At 39.6% G+C, this 23,794-nt stretch overlaps 4 protein-coding genes across 4 annotated transcripts; 1 reads left to right on the top strand and 3 right to left on the bottom strand.

Annotated features, from left to right (window-relative positions):
- Positions 1-2,070: 2,070 nt before the first annotated feature.
- LOC103829417 (protein NLP4) lies at positions 2,071-5,472 on the bottom strand. Its single transcript, XM_009105084.3, has 4 exons — positions 4,483-5,472; positions 3,961-4,011; positions 3,091-3,889; positions 2,071-3,001 (listed from the first exon to the last, which is right to left on the bottom strand). Exons 1-4 carry the CDS (start codon positions 5,224-5,226, stop codon positions 2,268-2,270), a joined length of 2,328 nt encoding a protein of 775 aa, XP_009103332.2. The 5' UTR covers positions 5,227-5,472; the 3' UTR covers positions 2,071-2,267.
- Positions 5,473-7,551: 2,079 nt separating this feature from the next.
- LOC117126837 lies at positions 7,552-10,041 on the top strand. Its single transcript, XM_033275982.1, has 3 exons — positions 7,552-8,668; positions 8,872-9,912; positions 10,019-10,041. Exons 1-3 carry the CDS (start codon positions 7,552-7,554, stop codon positions 10,039-10,041), a joined length of 2,181 nt encoding a protein of 726 aa, XP_033131873.1.
- Positions 10,042-15,371: 5,330 nt separating this feature from the next.
- Positions 15,372-18,393, bottom strand: LOC103829418 (catalase-1). The gene is made up of 7 exons (XM_009105085.3): positions 18,134-18,393; positions 17,516-17,612; positions 17,031-17,308; positions 16,157-16,933; positions 15,985-16,074; positions 15,836-15,903; positions 15,372-15,740 (listed from the first exon to the last, which is right to left on the bottom strand). The coding sequence occupies exons 1-7, from the start codon at positions 18,146-18,148 to the stop codon at positions 15,587-15,589; spliced, it is 1,479 nt and encodes a 492-aa protein (XP_009103333.1). The 5' UTR covers positions 18,149-18,393; the 3' UTR covers positions 15,372-15,586.
- A 138-nt stretch (positions 18,394-18,531) lies between these two features.
- Positions 18,532-22,185, bottom strand: LOC103829420 (catalase-3-like). Its single transcript, XM_009105086.3, has 8 exons — positions 21,936-22,185; positions 20,811-20,907; positions 20,445-20,722; positions 19,443-20,219; positions 19,272-19,361; positions 19,114-19,181; positions 18,917-19,010; positions 18,532-18,832 (listed from the first exon to the last, which is right to left on the bottom strand). Exons 1-8 carry the CDS (start codon positions 21,948-21,950, stop codon positions 18,773-18,775), a joined length of 1,479 nt encoding a protein of 492 aa, XP_009103334.1. The 5' UTR covers positions 21,951-22,185; the 3' UTR covers positions 18,532-18,772.
- Positions 22,186-23,794: the final 1,609 nt, after the last annotated feature.

The raw sequence follows: 23,794 nt of genomic DNA on the forward strand, positions 1-23,794 counted from the left end.
TTCAAACGAAATCGGCCCACTGGCCTAACCCTAATCCCTCCTCCCGATTCCGATCTGTGCGCCGATAGGGAGCGTAGAAACAAAATGCGTGGACGAATCTACAACGTTGTCACTGCACGCGCTGCTTCATCTCGACCTATCCTTCACAGCATCGGAGAGTCGCCGGAGGAGAATATCGACACCACAAAACGACGGAGCTCAATTCCTTGCGGAGCTTCCGACATCTCTTAACCCCATTTCATCGCTCTATCTACGTGTCGGAGATCCAAATCTTCTCCAACACGCCCAAGTTTCACGAAACACTGACTAATCTACTCCACAATGTCTTCACGCCAGAGAATTTCACCGACACATCACGGCTTCTCTGACTTTGAACCACCTCAAACACTGGACATGCGAAACGAGAACCACCACTTTCTCCCTTTAACCCTCGTCACCACCATCGGAGGGCTTCATCGTCTACCGAGAAAGCCAACCGCCGTGACCCAAACTCTAACTCTAACCCTAGAAAAACCCGATCCAAAATCAGATCACAAACCACTCCAGAAAAATCCAAAGACCTGGACCCACTTTAACCGACAGCGCAAGACATAGGGAGTCTTCACCCTCCGGCGACTAACTCGGCGACGGCGAAGCTGGCAAAGCCTTCGTCTCCCGATAACAGAACCGACGTCGACGAGGCTGACTCAGCCTCCGTCTCTCGGAGATAAAACACAAACTGGACAAAACGGACAGCTTCCCCGCGCCAACCTCAACGTGACCGCGCCGTTACTCCAGGAAGAGAACCACCGAGGGTGCTTGTTTCAGAGCTAAGGCAAGGCGGAGAGGAGAAGAGGCGAGCTAGAAACGAGAACCACAAGCTTCATTGGTCACACAAAGGAGCTCCGGCGACGGCACGCACGCTCACGCGCCGTCCGTCGCCGGAAAAAAAACCTAGATCTACTTTATCTCTCTAGAGCTTTTTGTGTGGTTGGCTTCAGAGGCTGGACACACACACAGTATATTGTTTTCATTTAACCGGGCGATTATGGGATTTTAAAACAGGTATATGTAATTACTAATTTTTTTTTTTTTCCTTCAAAGATTATGTATATAATTGATAAAACAGAGAAACAAATCCATCACTAGTACACACACACAACCATACGGCTACCAAGACTCACACAGGACAGACCCCTGAGATTACAAAAAACACTAACTCCAAACTTACTCCCAAAAGGCATACGCATACAAAAAACACTAACTCCAACCATATGTAATTACTAATTACCCAGAAAATAATTTAAAATTGTTGAAAAGATGATAAAATCAGGGAACTCTTTTTTTTTTTTTTTGAAAAGAAGTCCTACTTGGAAAAGAAGAAAACGAAACTCGTCGTCGTCTTCTACCACTTAAATTCTAGTAGCACCAAAATAAAAAATAAAAAACAAAAATAAATATAAACAAAAAAAGAGTTTAATTATACGCAAGGAAGAAGAACATGTTGTAAAAACTCTTCCGTGATTTTCTCTCCAATTTCCTAGATTTTTTTTTAATTTCCTCTGTTGAATTTTGTTTCTTGTGTTTTATTATTGTTGCAAAGATCGTTGTCATATTTTTTGTCGTGATTAGATGTAATTTGTATAAGTTTAGTAACCTTTCAGTTTTATTATTCTATCCTTTTCTCTTTCTTCCTGCAATCTATCACCGATTTGGATCTTCTGTTTGGTGTGTGAGGCTTCAGTAATTCCCTTTCACTCATCCAAAAGTTTTGTTCTTTTGTTTTCTGGAATGAACCAAAACACAAGGAACAGAATAACCAATCTCTTGAAATTCATTTGTCAAACCTTACCATAGTTTTAGAAAACGAAAAGAGATGACTTCTTGCTTTTCTTGTTTGAATCCTCGAACCAAGGACACAAGAGTCGACATTGATACCACTCGTTACAACTCTCCTTACCCAACAACAGATTCTTCAGGTTCTTTCATTGAACCTGGCGGTGGAGCTAAGAGTTTCACTTTTAAAGAGTTAGCCGCAGCCACAAGAAACTTCCGTGAAGTTAATTTGCTCGGAGAAGGAGGCTTTGGGAGAGTTTACAAGGGTCGTTTCATATCATGTATAAAAATATGAAAATTATGGTAACAGTCGAGTTCTTTTATATGTATATCTACATTTGAAAATGAAAAAGAAAACAATCTTTAGAAAAAAAACAAAATTAAAATTATGAACAATTATAACAGAACACAAAGGTACAAACGGTTCTGTTTCTTGTCTCTCTGATTTGAGGTTAGTGCCATAAACTGTAACCTGTAGCTGAAGAACGTTCAGGGAAACAATGAGAAGAAACATGAAGCAGAAGCATAATGGTATGACTAGGTGTGGTTCTGCAAACATCTACACACTCTTCTACATCTTCATCACAAGTCAACAAAACCCATTCATTGTCTTCATCTAAGTACTTTAGATCATACCTGCTCATATCATCTATGCTAAACCGCTTCCCAATCTCCCACAATAGATCAGTTAGCCTGCGCGAATCCCGCATCCTAAACCTGATCTTCTCTTCTCCATAGCTAACTTTAATCCTCAGAGAGTCCTCATCTTGAGATGATGACAACAAATGGGTGCCGCCTTGAGGGTTGTTTTCTAAACTAGAGAGAGTCAGTACCGTCTCATCAAGACTTGATGCAGTTCTTACATCACCTTGAGAAGGATCAGTTGTTGCGCCGCTGGAACAGCATTGGCTAGAGCTTGAACTGTATGTGGAAACAGGAGACTTTGAGAGCTGCAATGGCTGCGGAAGAGGAGGCGAGGTTTTGCCTTGTTGGGATGGTTCCCGTGAGGCTAAGTTAGGGAAGTTAGCGTAGAAGGAGCTTATGGGGAGAGGACCTGAAACACATTCAACAGAATCAATCACTCGTTGGATCTTCTGAAGAGAATGTCCCACTTTCTTGATTTTTCTTGAAGGCCATCTCTGTATACCATGTTGCCTGCATATTCTCTTCAACGTCGTTGGACAAACTGACAAGAAAGAGACAAAACAAGAGATCAATCTCTTAAATACTTGCTGATTAAACTGAATCAAAAACAGTTAGAGCAATGCTGCTTACCACCAATACTCTTGGCTGCATCTTTCAAACTCCCTGCAAAATACTGTCTAAGCACATCCAAAGTTATGTTTTTATCTGCTTTTGTACGCTTCTTCTCAGCCATACTACTGAAACCATCACAAAAGAACATGCTGCTCTCACTGCTTTTGTACTCAAAACCTCTCTTCAAGCCAAACACATCATTATGCTCGTCTCCTCCATCAAATACCAATGTGTTCTCTATCTTTGACGTTACTATCACTTCACTCTCTTCTTCTAGCTCCGTATCCGTAACAGTCCTTAAACTTCTAGGCACATGAGCCATAATACTCGAAAGAGCATCCAACATCTTCCTCTGCTCCTCCACATCATCACACTCCTTTGGCAAAAAGAACTCCAAGATGAAATCAGCAGAGCCAGTATGCACGCAGCGTAGCCGTATCGCAACGGCCCCATGTAAGCCGAACATGTTAGCATGGTGAGAGAGAGGGTACTCTGACTTCTTGTAGTTAGAGACATCAGGAGAAAAGCAAGGTCCATTGGTCAAGAAGGCTTGTCCTGCAACTCCTTGGCCTTTCAAGAGGTGATGCTCAGAGCAAGCTTCGTGGAACTCGAGGACTGTTGGATCACCAACGTAGCAAGCGTCATCGATGGTTGAGATGCAGTGGATGTAGTTCTCGTCGTTGTGACGGCATCCGGTTTTGGTTTGCTGGAGACATGAGACCCATGTTTGAGCTAAAGGTAGGTTATGAGTCTCACAAGCACATCTCAAGAGGTTTTGGATTTCAGGTAATGCAGCTTTGTAGGATAAGTCACATCCCTGACATAAAAGGAGAACCAATATGGTTTATACCAAAACTAAGAACTTAAAGAACTTGTGTAGTTGATTACCTTTAGAGATGGCTGGATAGGAGGAACTTCAGTGCTCCTAAGATCAACTGCCTGTGAACCAAAAAACATTCTCCCCTCTCAAAAAACACATTTCAATACCAAAATCATTGTTCAAAAAATCGCTAGCCCGTAATTAAGACTTTGTATAGAACTAACACTAATCGTATTATTCGGGGTTAAAAGGGATCTAGACGTTTACGAATTATTAATTTATTTTTATTATATTTTATATCTATATTAATATTTTAATATTATGTTTAAGTATAAAATTTTGATGAATTATATAAATTAGAGATATACGAAAAGTGAAATTAGATAAATTTGTGGATTTGCAGTAATATTATTGTTTAATTTGACAAATTTTAATAGATGTAGACAAGTTTCAAACTATTTAACTAGAATGGTTTAAACCAAAATGAGTAGTATAAATAGGATTTTAACAAAATCGTTTTGGCTATATAACACTAAGCGACCTATTTTCAGAACATTGATCAAAATCAGACAAAAAAAAAGGACACAAACCTGAAGCGCTCTGCAGATGCTTTCAAGCTCAGGTCTTAGTTTAACCATCTCAGTAGTCATCACAACCTCAATAACACCCAAACAAATCTTACTCCCTTGCTCAAACACCGGTATCGCCAGCGTCCCACGTACACCACAGTCCTGAGCATGCTGGACTCTCGGATACTCCTCGCTCCTGAAGAACCTAACATCAGGAGTCCACTCAGGAAGCTTCCCCAAGAAAACCCTTCCAGGCAAACCAGCCAAGGCCTTGGAATCATCTTGCTCAGCTGAGAAGTGATAGTTCACAGAGATCTCTCTATAGTTAGCGAGCCTCTGACACAAAGGGTCGTGGCTGAAAGGTTGTTCCTTTGTGGTTAAAACTCGCTTCCCGCCTCTGCTAACCGGAACCCATAACTGAATGAGTGAGCCTCTCTCTGTTGTGTAGTCTTTGATGTGTTCAACTGCTTGAACTAATCTCTCGGTAACTGAAGAAGCACCACCTCCTGGTCCGATCCACCATCGTTTGTTCCATTGAAACTCTTCGAGACTCGATCTTTCTGCGTAATCTTGACTGTACATGTGGGATAGTAGTGCTGATGTGTCTTGAGTTGGAGACCACGTGAAGGAAGATGGATTAAAAGAGGTTAAGTTGAGAAAGTCAGATCCATCTGTTGTCTCTAACCAGCAACCATCTAGTAGCAATCCATCCATGAAGCCAGTGTCCATAACAGCGTTCTCGGTTTGGAGATAACTATCTTCCATGGATATATGTATGTACTCTGCTTTGTTGGTTTAGTCCAACAACTTCGTTCTTAACGGAAAAATCAAAGTTTAGATGATAAATAAGAAGAAAGGGAAACAAAGAAAGACAGGACAGAGATTCTTGAAGATTTCTTCCTCAAGTGAGTTTCAAAAGTCCCTTTTATAAACTCTGACCTTTATTTGTTATTTGTTGTCTGAGAGAGAGAGAGAGAGAGAGAGAGAGAGAGAGAGAGAGAGAGAGAGAGAGAGAGAGAGAGAGAGAGAGAGAGAGAGAGAGAGAGAGAGAGAGAGAGAGAGAGAGAGAGAGAGAGAGAGACCTTATTAATAAACTTGTTTTTTTTTTTGTTAAAATTTACAGAACATCTCTCACTCTCAATTCCAGGCTGCTTAAGATTCTCACAGTTCTAGAGAGAGAGAGTAAGGAATAAACAAAAGAGCAATAACATGTCTAATGTAGTGAATTTCTATTTATGTAAAAATGCCTCTCTCTTTTTTTTGAGTACCAAACGTCACGTATATAGAATCAGAGAATATTGCCAGTAATCATATAATATTAAAAAGAAAATAGGATTTTATTTGGAATATATGTAGTCATTTTGATTTGACAACAGTAGCAAGACAATAAATTTAAAATTTTAACTATGACTGAAATAGTAAAAGCGTTTTATTTCTCTTCAATATAAATACTTTTAAATCCGCTGACTAAAGAATACAATGTTTTATGATATGTTTAATTTAATTAGTGGTAGCATAAGACCCTACATTTCTTTTGAAATAATCAAAAACAGTGGCTATAAGTATCTTAATATATAACATATCTGAATTATTCATAATTTTATATATTTGGAGAATGATTCTTCAACATTTTGTACATCATAATAAAAAAAGGAATAACGAGGATTAATGTATTTTTTAATGTTCCTAAAAGAAATCACAATTCACAAGAAATAATATTTTTTTTTCGTTCTTTTTCATTCTTTTATTTGTAGAAAAATAAAAAACAAAACCATTTTTTGTTAAATTTGAGAATGAACAACTATTTCTTTTTATTCTTGTTATTTTCTTCTTTTACATTCATTTTCTATCTGTTTCTCTTGTTTCTAAAATGGTCACCAATCGAACTATTGTATAGTTGTGATGAGCAAAGCGAACCTTATTGCTAATTGAAGACAAGTTAACAATTGTTAATTGTTTCATATATAGAATGGGTCTTATTGTTACATGTTGCGTAACTATATAGACAAATCTAAAAGGCAATTGTTATACTGTTTTAGGCTTATATGACGAAATAATACATAAAGTAAATGAAAAGAAACCAGTGTGGGAGTAGGTTCATTCCTCAACTTGGTTAAAAAGGCAATTGTTATACTGTTATTTGTTGACTATAGAGATACGCTCCAATGTTATAGGTTCACATTTTTTTTTGAACATTTATGGACGGGAAATATACTTTTCTCTCTCTTGACGACCGTTAAGGCGATTCGACTGTCGACCGTTGTTCCGCCGTCGGAGAGCGTCCTGCTCGCCGGCAACTCTCCTCTCTCTCCTCTCCTCTCCCCCGCTCCTCCCCTCCGCTCCCATGTCGCGATGCTCCGTTCGAAGAAAAAGTATCGTCCGCCGTTTGCTCTCCGCTTTTCTTCCCGATTTCTATTTCGCTCTGTGAAGAAGATTTCTTTGGCTAAGAAGAAGATAAGAACCACCTCTCTCGTCACTATTTCTGAGTGTGACGCAGCTGCTTCTGGATCTATGATCCTTGGTTCAGCTCTTCCTTCTATGGCTCCCCTTCCTGTTGGTTTTGGTGGATCTACGAATCTTAGGCTCCAGAGCCTTAGTTCTCCGATTGGTTCCTCTGCGGGGCCAGGTATGTCTACGGTGGAGCTGTCACCGATAAGTAGTCAGTTATCCTTACCGCCGGTTGATCCTTCGCTCGCTGAAGGTTCTCAGATTAGAGCTCATTCTCCAGCCGGAAGTACCGTACCGTCACCGGAAGCAAAGACATTTGCTGCGCTGCTTAAAAGCTCTGCTCAGTTGCAGGAGCTTGGAACGCCGGTAGAACACGTAACGGGCGCTCCCTTCGTGCTTATTCCAGATGAGAATATCGAAGCCGCGAAGCTGGAGTTCAAGGACTTCATCTACGCTCGCTTTCATGGAGATTATCCCTCCATGGGGAAAATCATTGGCATAGTAAATGCGGTGTGGGCAAGAACAGGCCCAAGGATCTATGTTCATAACATTGGACAAGGTATCTATCTCCTCTGAGTGACTAATCCTAAAACGCGTGAGGTTCTTCTGTCTCGTACCTGTTGGAACATTGGGGGTCTCCCTATGTTTGTCGCGCCATGGGCCCCTGACTACTCGCCGGACGAACCGCCTCTCTCTTCTGCTATCGTTCCTGTTGAGATGAGAAATGTTCCTTATCTGCTCTTCAACCGGGAAAGCCTCAGTCGCATTGCGACCGCAGTAGGCAAGCCCGACTCGTTAGCACCAGAAACAGAACGCAAGGAAAATTTTGAGGTGGCCAAGTTGTACGTAAGGGTTGATCTTACAGCACCTCTTCCAGATAAGATTGTATCTGGCTTCACTAATGGAAGGGAGGTTGTGATTGATGTTTCATACCCATGGCTACCGGTGAAGTGTCACTTATGTAACAAGTTTGGACATAAACCAGCTAAGTGCCCTGAGGGGGTACCTGACGGTGTTAATGTTAAGACAAATTCTCAGACTCAGCCTCAAGAAACATCAAGAAGACGCTCAAAATCCAGGCCTAGTCGTTCCACCGTAAAGAAATCCAACCAAGGTTCTCTTCGGTACGTTCCTATCATTCGTAATTCACAGGAAATGCCCGCGGTTGCTGAATCAAACGTTGAGCATAAGGATGCTCAGATAGGAGGCCCACTCTCTCCCGTGGTTCACGACTCTCATAGAGATGAATTGGAGGAAGGGGAAATTTATCAGACTGGGTTGGAGGAATCTCTTGCTGATCAGTCTTATACGATGGGTCATAAGGGGATCCAAGAGCCAGAAACTGACCAGGCTGTGGCTGTAGCTGTAGCTGCCGTAACTGCACAGGTTGTACCGGTTGGGGTTGGTGATGACACTGCTGCTGCTGCAGTGACTGTGGCGAATGAGGAAGCTTCTGGTGCTGTGTCTAATGAGGTCGAAGTGGCTAATGAGGTCGCAGTGGCTAATGAGGTCGCTGTGGCCAATGAGGTCGCTTCTGGTGCTGCGGCTCATAAGGTAGATGCGGAAAATGAGGTCGCTGCTGGTGCTGCGGCTCATGAGGTAGCTGTGGATAATGAGGACGCTTCTGGTGCTGCGGCTGGTGTGCCTGCTTCAGAGGTATTGTCATCAGAGGAACTTTGTGACCCTGATGGAGATCAGGATCGAGACAACCCTTTTATCCTGGTTAAAAACAGGAAGAGTAGCCGCAAGGCTACAAAACGTCATTAAAATTATAAATTATGTTTTTTGCGTGGAATGTGCGTGGACTGAATAGTGCAAGACGCCACACGATGACCAAAGATTGGATTAATATCCATAGGCCACTTTTCGGAGCTTTTTTGGAAACTCATATTTTGGAGGGTAATAAGGAGAGAGTATTAAGAGCTATTCCAAGGGGATGAAATTTTTTTGTTAATCATGCAGAGGATGCTTCGGGTCGTATTGTACTTGTCTGGGACCCGACCGTTACTCTGATTATCTACGATGCTACAGCTCAATCAGTCACATGCGGGGTATCTATTCTTTCGGAAAACATCTCTTTGACAGTTACTTTTATCTATGGGTTTAACTTGGTGGAAGATCGGAGGTGTATGTGGAACCACCTAGTTCAGTTGCAAGACTCTTCTCCGGTTTCTTCTCATCCTTGGTCAGTGGTGGGTGATTTTAACCAGATGCTTCGTACCTCTCACCATTCCAACCATCTCAGTTCACAAGTTGATGTCTCGGGTATGGATGAAGCGAACATTGCTCTGCAGGACGCTCAACTGTTTGAAGCGCAGGCGAAGGGTCTTCCTTTCACTTGGAGGAACAGTCAGGATGATAGCCCTATATCTACCAGAATTGATCATGCCTTTATTAATCAAACTTGGTCTTCTGCTTTCCCGGACTCTTATGCTGAATTCTTGGATCCGTCTCAGTCCGATCATGCCCCCTGCCTTTTTCGGGTCCCTTCAATCAGACGACAGGTTATCAAACCATTTAAATTTTTTCATCATGTGATTGATCACCCTGAGTATGCAGGGACAGTGAGGGACGCCTGGGACTGCAGTCAGATTACCGGGACTGATCAATACAAGCTGGTTCGATCTCTTAAGCTGTTAAAAAGGCCTTTGCGTAGGCTTAACAAGAGACATTTCAGTGGTATATCCCAGAGGGTTAAAGCACATAAAGATAGGGTTGATGTGCTTCAGAGAGCTCTGCTTACTACCCCTGACGTTCCGACGGCTCGAGAAGAGCATACTGAGAGAGATAAGCTTAATATTCTACTCAAGGCAGAGGAGAAGTTCTACAGACAGCGCTCTAGAGTTAGATGGGCAGATGTAGGAGACCGGAACACACCCTTTTACCACCGGACTGTCTCCAGCCATGCTTCACGAAATCATATACATCTCCTCAAAAATGCTAATGATCATGTCTTCTACTCCACGGCTGAGATAAAAGCTCATGCTGCAGAATATTTCCAAGGTATCTTAGGGGCTACTGATCTCCATTCTTCACCAGTATCGTCGGAGGATCTGAGGACATTACTTCCTTTCCGCTGTTCTGAGCTGCAACAGAATTATTTGAAGAGGGAAGTTACAGCAGCGGAGGTAAAAGCCACTCTTTTTGCAATGCCATTAAATAAGAGTCCAGGTCCGGATGGATATTCTGTTGAGTTTATTAGAGCATCTTGGGACATAGTGGGGGCGGATATTATCGGTGCTGTCAGGGAGTTCTTTCGCAATGGCAAGCTTCTCAGGGACTTGAACACAACAGCAATCACTCTTATTCCGAAAAAGCCTGAAGCCTGCGCTCTTACTGATTATAGACCGATAAGCTGCTGCAACATTGTCTACAAGCTTATATCTAAAATCATTGCCAACCGTCTCAAGCCGATCCTCACCGAATGCGTTAGTCCCAACCAAGCTGCTTTCTTAAAAGGTCGCAGCCTCGGGGAAAACGTCCTACTGGCTACAGAACTTATCAAAGACTACAACAAGGCTTCTTGTCTTAAAAGTGCTATGATTAAAATTGATATCCGTAAGGCTTTCGACACGGTTTGTTGGGATTTTGTTTTAAAGGTGTTGGAAGCTCAGCAATTCCCCCCTATGTTTATAACTTGGATCACAGAATGTATCTCCTCGCCTAGGTTCTCGGTGGCTATAAATGGCGAGCTCGCAGGGTTTTTTGAGGGTAAGAAAGGACTGCGCCAAGGAGATTCGATCTCTCCCTATCTCTTCATTATGCTCATGGAAGTTCTCTCCCGTTTACTGGATAAGGCCGAAACTGATGGAATGTTCAGGCTGCATCCGCTTTGCTCTTCTCCAAAGGTCACTCATCTCTTATTCGCAGATGATTTATTAGTTTTTTCTGATGGGGAAAGCGACTCAACTGCTGGGATCAGGGATGTTATGAACCAGTTCAAGGAGTGGTCGGGCCTTGACACAAACCAGTCCAAATCAGAGATTTTCTATGGAGGCTACTCAGATAATCAAGCTCTTCTCCTGAGCAATCTTTCGGGTTTTCGGCGCGGAGAGTTCCCTACTAGGTACCTTGGGTTGCCTCTTAGTCCAAAGAAGATATCAGCTGCCACCCTTCAACCTTTCATAGATAGGATCACATCAAAGCTTCATTCCTGGACAGTAAAATTCTTATCCTTTGCTGGGAAAGTAACGATGGTCTCCTCGGTAATATATGGTATGGTAAATTTTTGGAGCTCAGTTTTTGTATTGACAAAATGGTTCTACGCTAAGGTTGACTCCTTATGCTCCGGTTTTCTGTGGAAGAACAGCACAATTTCTGCTGCAGGGGCGCGGGTCTCATGGAAGGATATCTGCAGACCAAAAAAAGAGGGGGGTCTTGGTATTAGACATCTTGAGGACTTCGAAAAGGTCTTCCGGCTGAAAAGACTGTGGCTATTCTTTTATGGCTCAGGGTCTCTGTGGGTTCCATGGATAACGAGTAATAGATTTGCGGGTAGAAGTTTATGGCTAGTGAATGACTCGCCAAGGTTCTCAAAGACTGTGAGGAGTATGCTTCAGATGAAAGCAGAACTTCATACCTATCTTCGATGTACTGTTCGAGATGGAACCACAGCTTTGTTTTGGTATGATTATTGGACAGAGTTGGGTCCTTTACACCTCCTTTTTGGTACTTCAGGCCCCCGTGATCTTAGGATTCCGCTTGATGCAACAGTATCTCAAGCAGTTACCAACGACCACTGGAATCTCCCTCCGGCTCGATCTGAGTATGCAACCACCCTTCAGATTATTCTCTCTACCTTGCCGGTTCCATCTGCAACCGATGGCTGTGATACATACTTGTGGAGAACGAGTTCTGGCGCTTTTGGAAACACATTCTCATCTAAGGTAACTTGGGAGAGGATGCGTGTACCAAGTCCCTTAGTTCAGTGGCATTCAGTGGCTTGGTTCAGAGAGGAAATTCCTCGCTGTTCGTTTATCGCTTGGACAGCCTTCCTTCGTAGGCTCCCAACGCGTGATCGGTTGATATCTTGGGGTTTGAACGTTCAACCAGGTTGTGTTCTCTGCTCTGTAGCGGATGAGTCTATTAGCCATTTGTTCTTTGATTGTCCTTTTGCAGTTGCTACTTGGACTCGTTTTTGTGGCAGGTTTTTGGCGACTCCTCCGGCTACACTTGATGCGGTCGTGGTCCTTTGCCAGCATTTTCCTGGACCTCATGCTCGGCGAGCGGTTGCGGTGATGAAGCTCATTAATCAAGTGATCATTTACAACATCTGGCGTGAGCGTAATGCCAGGATCTTCACCGGTGTGTCTTCAACTCAAGAGGCTGTGTTCCGAGTGGTGGATCGTACTGTGCGAGATTGGTTGCTGGCTCTTTCAAGACCCACTGTCTCCGCTCCCCCACCATCTTTGCTGGAGTTGTACTTTTGGTTCCTTTCCCCTTATAGTTAATGCTACTCTCCTTTTATTGCTCTCTCTTTGCTCCCTTTTCCTCTTTTTCCTTCTTTGTAATAAGTTGTGTTTACACAACATTGTAAACTCTTAAAAATGGTATAAATCTTAACATTTAGACCAAAAAAAAAACTGGGTTAAAAAGACAATTCTCATATCAATTGGACAATATAAAGTAATTCAGTAAAACAGAAGTTTATAGTGGGAGACTATTGTGTAACCATTACCGTTTTCGCCTCGCGAATATATAAATGCCACCGCTGAAATATAATAAATTACTAATGGTCAATTTTTAGGAGAAATTCGAACCAGAGTTCTGATGGAAACGCACTAATGCGTGATGTTGATTGGTTGAGCCTAATCTACTGAAACCGTTCACCGAACTCAGTACGTTCTATGACAAAATGTCATGGTGTTACGTCGCGTTCTTTGTTTTTCTGCCTCAAATATTCAATATAATTATACGGATCTAATTATAAATATACGTATATCCCCAGTTATATATAAAAAGCACTAATCAGATATGCGTATATACACGTAACTGTTTATGCTTTCTGTCACAAAACAATACAAAGATGATAGCGTAAGCTAAAAAGGCAAAAGAAGTGGTGCATGGCGAGCTTTCTTCCACTCGAGGTTTCGCTCACATACTCCCAATTAGGTACGCTCCACATAAATTACTTACTTTTAATTTCAATCAAATAATTTTCTCCCAATAGTACCAAGTGTTTTGGAGCTAATATGAAATATATATACTTGGAAGTTGGAACATATTTCGATTTTGGGAGCCATTAAATTTAATGGATTACAAAAAATATATGATAGCTACATGTATGTTCTCTGCTTTAAATTATTTATTTATACTCTACTAGATTTTTTTTTAGTATTTCCATGTTTTCTTTTAGATACCTAAATTTATAAATTAAAATGAACAAGTATTGTTTTATCAAGCTAGGACAAGGATAGAGCTAGTGAGTCATGACCAACATTTTCATCTTATCAAATTAGAAAAAAAAAATATAGATATGACAGGTGTGGTTAAGATCTAAATATCATCTTTTTGTTTTTAATATGATCAACTTAATTAGTTCTCTAATTGACTGGATATATATATAGTCATGTATGTCATGTATGCAAACACAAAAGATATATATCTATATATGAATGATAAGTCGCAAGCATTAAAGTGCTTTCCTAATTGCCTTAGGTCACTCGTATAGCATCGAGAGTTCTTTTATATTTTGTTTTTGAAGAAACAAAAATGCAACACACCTTTCATACGTAATATATTCCTTACTTGTGAAGAAACTGAAGACAAAGACTATCCTAAAACTAAAACTATCTTCTTCTCCGTTTTTCCTTATGGAAGAAAACAAATTATGACCAGTCACCACATCCACATGAATACATGATTCCTTGATTATTTCGTTTGAGCTGTTGGGATTTGAGTTCCAAATCGTATACAATTTTGATTGCATAAAAAGCCAATAATGCGTATATCGAACAAAAAGTCAAATAATCCAACATTTGTGAATACAAAAGAAGATTCTAAATAGTGATTACAAATTTTAAATTATTATCCATGCAAATAGAATCTCTTTTCATGGTGTAGTAATTCGTGAAACGTATAAAAAAATTATATCTGAGACATTAATATAATACAAAAGAATCCATTTTGAGCGTAAGGACTAAGGAGATATGTAGCGCGAGAGAATTATTATAAGGTAGGCGTAGGCCGAATCGTTAACTCCAACGTCAAATAATTGCGATAACCTTTTACACGTCTTGGTTAGGTGTATAACCAAACTTATATCCGGGTACGGAGATTGATATATTATTATTTATGTTGAGTACATTGTTTGGTAGACCTCAGACCAAGCCCCACCGGATTATACTCATTGCATTATCCACCTCAAAACTTGGATATTTTACATGTATTTTATCGTTTTGTAGAGAGTGCATAAGTTCTGTCACATGCCATAAGAGTAAAGTCTCCTTGATTTCGTCATCAAGGAATTGACTTTTTCTTAACATGGGTCCGAGATCTTGTTAATGACAACCAAACACAGATTAATTTATTTTGATTCTTCCGTTAAACTGTAAAGTTCTGAATATTAAACATAAAAATCTGGACCATTAGCAAACACAATTCACAATACCATTTCATTGGATAATTAAACTATCTCTTAAGATGCTCAACTTTGATTATATTATATAAAGAAAGATGCGCAACATCGATCTAAAATTTGGTACACTACAACTTAACAAAATATTTATCTTTCTTGGGTGAAACTGAACACTGTACTCTTTTTTCTTTTCTTTTTTTTTTCTTTTTTTTGGCGACAACACTGTACTCTTATATATACACGAGTAGAATTTACTATTTAGATTTTAGACTAATATAAAAGATGTACGACGATACAGATTGACCGGTTAAAAAGTAGTCCAATCATAAAACTGCATTCGGACATAAGTCTAGTACACTTAAACAACATGATTGGCTCTTGATAAGTATATCGGTGATTAAGTTTTAAGGGTTCTATGTGGTTCCATGTGCCTAATCTCTTATTCGAGCTGAGGTTCTTTTTAAGAAAATAAATTACTGGCTGAGACAGCAGATTGGTCAGAATGTATTAGCTAATTAACATTCAGAACGAGTTAAAAACTTTAAATCGTCTGATCTTTCATTTCCACTAGCAGTGGAATAATCAAATTAATACCTAACTCTAGATACATGAAAATTGATACCAATTAAAAGTTCCGACGTGATGACTACACTAATACTCCATATCAAGATGGACAAATACTTAAAAAAAAAACCTTTTCTTTAATCATTGATCGTGCGTCTGACATTAGACCACAATAAATTACAACTATAAGCAGCTCACGTCATAGATGCAAATCTGGAGGAATTAATAAGCACACTTAAAATTTATTCCAGAGCAAAACATAAAAAACAAATAAATTCCATTTCGAGTAGAACCAGTTATGGATTATAAACATCACATTATAAGCTTACATAACGCATAATTTTAATTATTTGCCTTAGAAAATATTCGTTGACATTGTGAATAGAAAGATTACAACATGAACTAGTAGTACCCTTCTTTAAACATTTCATTGTCACGGTTTTTATTTAAATGAACTATTACCAAAGAGCTTACACAGAAACCAAACCGCAATAAGAGCACATATTGGGTTCACTTAGTCTTTTGAGATGATACCATTCAGTACTTTGGCCTCACGTTAAGACGGGAAGCTAGTTTCTGTCCCAGAGATTTGTCTGCCTGAGTCCAGTAGGATATCCAAATGCTGCGGATCTCGTGCGTCACGCGAGGCTCCGCAAGTGCTTCAACAAAACGCTTCACGAAACGCTCTTGCCTTTTACCCGGAAAGAAACAAAAAAAAACAATTAGAATTTTTTGAATTGTGTGAAAGCTTTGTGGCTTTTGCAATGAGGGTTGTTAGTGTTATACCTGTCTGCGTCCCAGGATCGGTATCGTTCCCCTGGCTGCTGAAAGTTGTTCTCCTTCTCAATCATGCACTGTCATATACAGAAAAAAAAAACATTTTAATCTCACAATGTTGAAAGGATTTGTGTTGAAGGCATGGAGATGAATCTAACCTTCTCACGATTTCCAGAGCAGAAAACAGGAGTTGTAGGGTATTTGTCAGCATGGCGAACCGGGTTCAACCTTGAAGGGAAGTAATTCACCTGGAAAGCAACTCAACCGGTTCATATAATCAAACTATTAAAAAATGATTGTGAATAAGCAAAAGTTGAAAGAGCTGATTACCTCCTCATCTCTGTGCATGAAGTTCATGAAACCTTCATGGTGATTGTTATGGTGAGCACATTTGGGGGCATTGACCGGCAGCTGCAGATAGTTTGGTCCAAGACGGTGTCTCTGACTATCCGCGTAGGAGAAGATCCTAGTCTGGAGTAGCTTATCGTCTGAGTAATGGACGCCAGGAACCACAATAGCAGGGCAGAAAGCAATCTGCTCATTCTCATTAAAGAAGTTGTCGATGTTTTTGTTCAAGACCAAGCGTCCAACAGGCTGCAGAGGCAGTATATCTTCAGGCCAGATCTTTGTGACATCAAGAGGGTCGAAGTCAAACTTGTCCTCGTGAGCAGGATCCATCACTTGAACAAACAGATGCCACTCTGGATAGTTCCCGGCAGCAATGGAGTCATAGAGATCCTTGGTTGCATGGCTGTGATTGGATCCTCCGACCTTGATAGCTTCCTCATCAAGGAGGCATTTAACCCCACAAGAGGGTTTCCAGTGGAACTTCACGTAGTGAGCTTTTCCGGCTTTGTTGATAAGCATGTAGGTGTTGACACCAAAGCCATCCATGTGCCTGTAGTCCTGTGGGATACCGAGATCGTCAAAGAGGAATGAAAACATGTGAAGACTCTCTGGGTGGTGTGAGAAGAAGTCCAATATCCTCCAGTTCTCCTGAATGTGGGATTTGGGGTTTGGTTTCAGGGCGTGGACCATGTCAGGGAACTTCATCCCGTCGCGGATGAAGAAAACAGGGAAGTTGTTGCCGACAAGATCAAAGTTCCCCTGAGTTTGCAAAACAGAGAAGTACCATAAAAACTCATTAAAACACATAGATGTTGATGATGCCATGAAATAGAGAGACAGTGGGGAAATGCTAAACCTCTCTGGTGTAGAACTTGACAGCGAAACCACGAGGATCTCTGAGAGTCTCGGGGCTGCCGCGCTCGTGGATCACAGTAGAGAAACGAACAATGACAGGAGTCTGGACACCAGGTCCTCGGAGAAAATCAGCACAAGTAAGGTGGGTAATGTCATGAGTGACTTCAAAGAAACCTTTGGCACTGGCACCTCTGGCATGAACCACCCTCTCAGGAATCCGCTCCCTGTCAAAGTTGGCGAGTTTCTCAAGCAGATGGTAGTCCTCCAGAAGAATCGGACCTAACAAGTTACAAAAACCATAGCTTTCACCTATCAAACTTTCCAAATTATATATTAAGCTTTAGTAATATAAACTGAAGGAAGAAAGCTGATTCATAAAACAGAACGTTTAATGCAATTTCAAGGACATTTATTCAGAACGACCAATGATTAACCTGCTAGCTATATACAATTTTTTTGGTAATTCAAGAGATAAGAAAGAGGCACCTCTGGTTCCAGCAGTGAGAGAGGAGTTGTTGTTCCAGACAGGAGCACCCGAGTTTGTCGTGAAGAAGGGCGAATCATGAGCGCTTGAAGGACGAACCTGCACCCACCCAAAATATCTTTTAACAAATGATGATGATGATGATACTTGATAACATGACACAACCATAAAGTATATAATCAAATGGTCCAGATTCAACATGGTAGCTACTATTTGAGCTCAAATGACATACAAAATCGATTACAAGTGATTAAATAACGAACAAAACAACCTAAACCTTAAACAATGATTATGTAGAGCGACATCGACAGATTACGTCAACGTTTGGACTAGTTAATCCTCGAGAACGACCATGTGGTTAAAATAAAAAATCAACAAAACATCTCCAAGTCATAAATATAATTTTTATTTTTTCTAATCTTAAACACACGCAAGTTTCTAGAACCCTCAACAACAATCAAACCCCGATCTATGCGTAGAATTATACAAAAATCGAACAATCACCGCAACGCTACAACACAATATTGGACCCATTTAATCAACACGAAATTGATACGGAAACGGACTCAGATCCAGAATCAACCCAAACTAATCTAAGAGAAATCGATCGGTGGTGTTACCCTGTAAGGATCCATAGATGCAAAGACGATTTTGATTCGGATTTTGCCTCCTTCACGGTTTTTAGGTGAGACTGTATTGTATCTTTCTTTCTTCCCCTCTCTACGTAATCGGCGTGTGTCGCTCTTTATAGTGACCCAAGAGATAAATATCTTTATTTTTATCCCACCGCGTCAAAAATTGAGATTACGTTACCAACTAAAATAGTTTTATTTTTGGGGAGAGATTATCCAAAATCCAAATGGATTACTTTCTCGAATTAGTCGGCCAGCTAATTACCTGCTTACGTGTGCGGATAATATCGTCTTACCCCTTACTTGGATACTATACTATAAGTAGTCAAATCTTGTTTTCAAATTCAAGTTTACCCCTTAAAACTATAAAAAATAAATAGTACTAGTCCAATTATAATACTTGCATTATTTTCATTGATTTTTATTATGAAGAGATGATTACAAAGAGTAGAGTTGACAAGTAAAATACCAAGGAAGACATTGGTTTAAAAAGGATTACAAAACATCATTTTTATTATACAGACACGAAACAGCAACAACAACAACATAATCTTCTTGAGGAATTTTAAGTGATGATGGAGAGTATCATATGATTTGTACCTTTCCGATGACAAGAGACTGGTCTCTCTAGATGCTTGGCCTCACGTTCAGACGGCTTGCTAGTTTCTGTCCCAGTGATCGATCAGCCTGAGACACAGTGATTATTAAGAATGTTAGCTAATGGGTAAAAAAGTAAATTAGGAAACAAGAGATTTCACTGAGTTTACTAACCTGAGACCAGTAAGAGATCCAGATGCTGCGGATCTCATGAGTCAGACGCGGCTCTGACAGTATCTCAACCCATCTCTTCACAAACCTGTCTTGCCTGTCACCCACCCATAAAAAGTAAACATTAGGGGATTCAAGCTTTGTCTAGTGAGTTTCTCTGAGAGTTATGCAAAGAGAGAGAATGAGACTTCTTCTTTTACCTGTCTGGTGCCCATGATCTGTATCTGTCTCCTGGCTGCTTGAAGTTGTTCTCCTTCTTGATGATGCACTGCAACACATTAACAATGAAGAATTGTTTTAGTACACAAAATTCAAATGAAGTGAGATATAAGGTTTTTGATGCCTTCAAATCATATACCTTTGTTCTGATTCCAGTGTATGATTTGTTAGGGATAGGAACTTTCTCTGCGCACCGGACAGGATCAAACTTTGATGGGTAGTAATTGATCTGTAAAACCAAACACCACATTAAGATTTTGATACCAAGTTATATAAACCATAACTTTAGCGGGTACTAATTAAGACTTACCTCCTCATCTCTGTGCATGAAGTTCATAAACCCTTCATGGTGATTGTTGTGGTGAGCACATTTGGGAGCATTAACCGGAAGCTGCAGATAGTTCGGTCCAAGACGATGTCTCTGAGTGTCACCATACGCAAAGATCCTACACTGAAGCAGCTTGTCATCCGAGTAGTAGATCCCAGGAACCACAAGACCAGGGTTGAAAGCAAGCTGCTCAGTCTCATTAAAGAAGTTATCAATAGTCCTGTTCAGAACCAACCGACCAACAGGCTGCAGAGGCAAGATATCCTCAGGCCAGATCTTGGTCACATCAAGCGGGTCGAAGTCAAACTTATCCTCATCCGCAGGATCCATTGTCTGAATAAAAAGCTTCCACTCAGGGTAGTTACCAGACGCAATAGCATCGTGAAGATCCTTAGTCGCGTGGCTGTGATTGGCTCCTCCAACTACCTTAGCCTCTTCATCAGTGAGATTCTTGATCCCACAAGTTGGTTTCCAGTGGAACTTCACGAAGAGAACCTTTCCGGATTTGGAGACTAGAGTGTAGGTGTGGACGCCGAAACCTTCCATGTGCCTGTAGTCTTGTGGGATACCGACGTCATCAAACATCCAGCACCATGTGAGGAGACTCTCTGGTAAGTGGGACATGTAGTCCAGTATCCTCCAGTACTCCTGGATGTTTGTTTTCGGGTTCGGCTTCAGGGCGTGGACGACGTCAGGGAACTGAATCCCGTCGCGGATGAAGAACACCGGAGTGTTGTTACCAACAAGATCAAAGTTCCCCTGAAGTGCATTAGCAATACACACACATGAGTACTTTGATTCTAAAGAAGCTAGAGGAGATCTCAAAAATGAAAATTACTAATATTTTTATTATATAGACACACTCTAAAAAATCAGTCTAGCCGGTGCTTAATAATCCATAGACAAATCAACTATTAGCAAAATGATTTTTCTAAATCGTCTAATTACCGCCTAGTGATTTTTTGAACAATACTTGTTTAATACCTCTCTGGTGTAGAACTTGACAGCGAAGCCACGGATGTCTCTCATGGTCTCAGGGCTGGCACGCTCGTGAACAACGGTGGAGAAACGGACGATGACCGGAGTCTGAACACCAGGGGCTCTGAGGAAATCAGCACAAGTGAGGTTTGAAATGTCATGGGTGACCTCAAAGAAGCCCTTAGCACTGATCCCTCTGGCATGAACCACTCTCTCAGGAATCCTCTCCCTGGTGAAGTTAGCAACCTTCTCAATCAGATGGTAGTCCTCAAGAAGAACCGGACCTGACCAGAACAAAGAGTAACAAAATTTTAGAAAAACCAATCACACTTTTAAACTCTTTCTCTCCTAACGAAAACCAGTACAACATACCTCTTTCTCCGATGGTGAGGGAGGAGATGTTGTTGGAGACGGGGGCACCACCGTTTGTGGTGTAAAACGGAGCGTTGTACGCGCTCGAGGGACGGTACTGCAAGAACCGTAATTCAATCGATTATCAGATATATCCCCAGAGGAATCTAGATCAAGCAACAATCGTATGGATTCGAATTCGATTCTTTTTAGAAGATATCACTTTCTTATTTTACCCGCGTTTTTCTTATTCACTCACAATCCGAAATTTTAAAACCAAACCCGGTTTTACCGGGCCGGATCCGGGCCGTCGGTGGACAAAGAAGGCTTTTAATTTTGGGTGGCAAGGCACAGTAACATGTCGGATATAATAAATCTTAATTTTTTTGAAAAAGGATAATAAATCTTAATTCTTTCGATTATTGCTTTACTTTCGAATATTCATAGTCTTGTTTGATGGATCTACCACTTTTAATGGTTCGAATAATAAATCCATACGATTAAAAGAAAATTCACGATTTTTTTTTTAAAAAATCCATACGATTATCACATGCATGGTATGTTAAAAAACTATTATATAAGTGATATGTGCCTTGCTTCATACCGAATAAATACTTCATTTAAATTGTTGTATTGATCCACAGTCTGATTAATCATATGTTTAGATCTTATTTGATTAGATTATTTATATTATGATTAATTTATTGGGTAGACTTGATTAATCATTTGTGTAGATCTGAGAAATCTATTTAACAAATTTACAAAACACATGTTTTTAATAAAAACACACAAACAACAAAATAAGGTCTCTCGTATAAGGAAAAAAACAAACAAACCACATGTGACGTTTTTAACGCATGCACTGGTTTATAGATCAAACGTTTTAAAAATATGCCATCTTAGATAGCCAACCCAAGAATCAACATAACCACCTTATATAGCTCAAACGATCAAAGAACATAAATCAATTTTGGAAGAAAAAGCATGTATTTAACACTAAGACTCAAGCGCAACTTTCATTTTTCATTAAAAAGAATTGGAAAAATAATCATAATGAAACATGCATGGGATCATAGTGAAACATAATTGACTTAAGTCACACACACACACACATAAAAAAAAAAGTGGAGAAGAACAAGAAGATACCTTGTAAGGATCCATGGTGATGAAGAAGCTTTGATGATCCCCAAATATAACGTTTGAGGTTTTGGTATAGTGAGAGTGATGAGATCTTGTGTAATGTATATATAGTGAATAGCGTGTGCTACGTTAGGTAATGGCGGTCCCCCAAGTGGAGGGGTACGTTTGTCCTTCCATGATCAATTTATCGATACAGTAAAAATGGACCATTGTGTTTACTTTTCCTTTGCGATAACAATAATGCCCCCGCCTTTTTTTTTGTCTTCAATGCCCCCACTTCCCACCACCTTAGATATTTCTTTCCTGTTTTTGGCTCCAACCCGTGAGAGAAAAATCCGTAATGAATAATAATTCATGATCCTGACAAGACAGTATTGCTAGAGAGGAAAAATAATATTAATATCTTTCGGAAACAATTATTGTGACAAAAACAGATAACCTAATCTCGAAAACAAAAAAACTTTAATAAAAAATGTTATCTTATATATAAAATTATTTTTATATATTACCTGATACACAACCCGTTCTCTTAATATAAATCAACAATAGTTAGCAAATCCTTGTTTTCAAAAAGAAAATTCAATGATAATTCTTCATAGTGGTATAATATATAATTCTATTATAGCTTAGTTTATATATAGGTTCAAAGGATAAAAGTTAGCTTATACGTGATAAAATAAAAGGTCTATATGGTTTTACATCAGATATAGAATTTTAGTATTAAAACAATACGCAAATTTTCAAATTACAATTTGTAGATGCAAAATTATCAGATATTTATTATAGATAGAATTGATCATCTTAGTTCTGCATATAAATATTGGTTAGAATTGTTCACTGCTATATATGAGTGAGATTCATGTGAAAAATCAGCTCTTGTAGATATAAATTGTAAACCCTTTCTTCAAAAAAAAAGAGTATTCACTGTTCAAACTGATATATACATATATATATATATATATAGTAGGAAATTAAAATATCTATGTAACATATAAAAAACTTTGTTTTAATACAAGTTTGGAATTTTAGTTTAATTCATTTTAAATGAATATATAATTTAGTTATCTTGAAATTGCATTCTATTACATGATAAGATTGGAATTCCGTTTGATTTCCAGACATTTTGGATCTTACCCTGATCAGTTTTTATATATAAAGTAAAGTCACATGATACATTTTATCACATATGTTTGGTCTTATCGCATTAGAACTTAGAAGAGTAAGTTCGTGTCAGACAGTACATGTTGGATAATGTAGACTGGGGTTTCTACGTGATAATATTCCTTTTTCGGTATTATATATGTTTCGATCGGTCGACCAAACCTACGGTTTGTTTTTCCAAACTTTGCGACGTTGTCCTCCAAAAAGTAAATAAGAAATTCAGGTGGAATTAATGAGCTTTACCGGGTAATACGATTTTAATTTAGCCTCACCCATTTTGATACGGCGTTTTATACTGTAATAAATTACTAGTATTTTTATAAATCTATATCATACATTGTTAATATTGATGATCACGAATCTAAGTTCACGGGATGAAAATTTTCAAAACTTAGTGTTTATTGAAAAAACAAAAAAAGCTAAAATAGTGACATTATTGAGTGGGTATGGTGGCCAGTCTATGTTTGGGAGCATGTGGAGATTATCTACACGTTACTTTGATGATGAATCGATCCATGTTTTGATTCAGGAGCTTGCGCTTTGGGTCCCTTTAGAGTGAACAAGTTTTTTTTTTTTTTGGTGTAACAGAGTGAACAAGTTGCTCTTGTTACTTCGTTTGATGCTATTACAACTAGGTGAAATTACTCCGCCACAATATATATTCTCTCATAAAATTACAATCATTAGAAGGCAATCAACATTCA

The sequence above is a fragment of the Brassica rapa genome, chromosome A07, assembly GCF_000309985.2.
Source record: "Brassica rapa cultivar Chiifu-401-42 chromosome A07, CAAS_Brap_v3.01, whole genome shotgun sequence".
Lineage (NCBI taxonomy): Eukaryota > Viridiplantae > Streptophyta > Magnoliopsida > Brassicales > Brassicaceae > Brassica > Brassica rapa.

Bases quoted from the DNA above. Each gene is read 5' to 3' on its own strand.
- LOC103829418 (XM_009105085.3), bottom strand. The intron at 17,309-17,515 runs GTGCCTCTTTCT...GTAACTTGTTAG, and splicing joins TCTCACTGCTGGAACCAGAG to GTCCGATTCTTCTGGAGGAC. The intron at 15,741-15,835 runs GTATAACACTAA...TCCGGGTAAAAG, and splicing joins CGATCCTGGGACGCAGACAG to GCAAGAGCGTTTCGTGAAGC.
- LOC103829417 (XM_009105084.3), bottom strand. From the start codon at position 5,226: ATGGAAGATAGTTATCTCCAAACCGAGAACGCTGTTATGGACACTGGC. The intron at 4,012-4,482 runs GTTTGTGTCCTT...TTTGGTTCACAG, and splicing joins GCATCTGCAGAGCGCTTCAG to GCAGTTGATCTTAGGAGCAC. The intron at 3,002-3,090 runs GTAAGCAGCATT...CTTTCTTGTCAG, and splicing joins TGCAGCCAAGAGTATTGGTG to TTTGTCCAACGACGTTGAAG.
- LOC103829420 (XM_009105086.3), bottom strand. The intron at 20,723-20,810 runs GTATGTTGTACT...TGTTCTGGTCAG, and splicing joins CCTCACCATCGGAGAAAGAG to GTCCGGTTCTTCTTGAGGAC. The intron at 19,011-19,113 runs GTAAAAGAAGAA...GGTGGGTGACAG, and splicing joins AGATCATGGGCACCAGACAG to GCAAGACAGGTTTGTGAAGA.
- LOC117126837 (XM_033275982.1), top strand. From the start codon at position 7,552: ATGTTTGTCGCGCCATGGGCCCCTGACTACTCGCCGGACGAACCGCCT. The intron at 8,669-8,871 runs GTCATTAAAATT...TTAATCATGCAG, and splicing joins TAGCCGCAAGGCTACAAAAC to AGGATGCTTCGGGTCGTATT. The intron at 9,913-10,018 runs GTATCTTAGGGG...TTATTTGAAGAG, and splicing joins TGCTGCAGAATATTTCCAAG to GGAAGTTACAGCAGCGGAGG.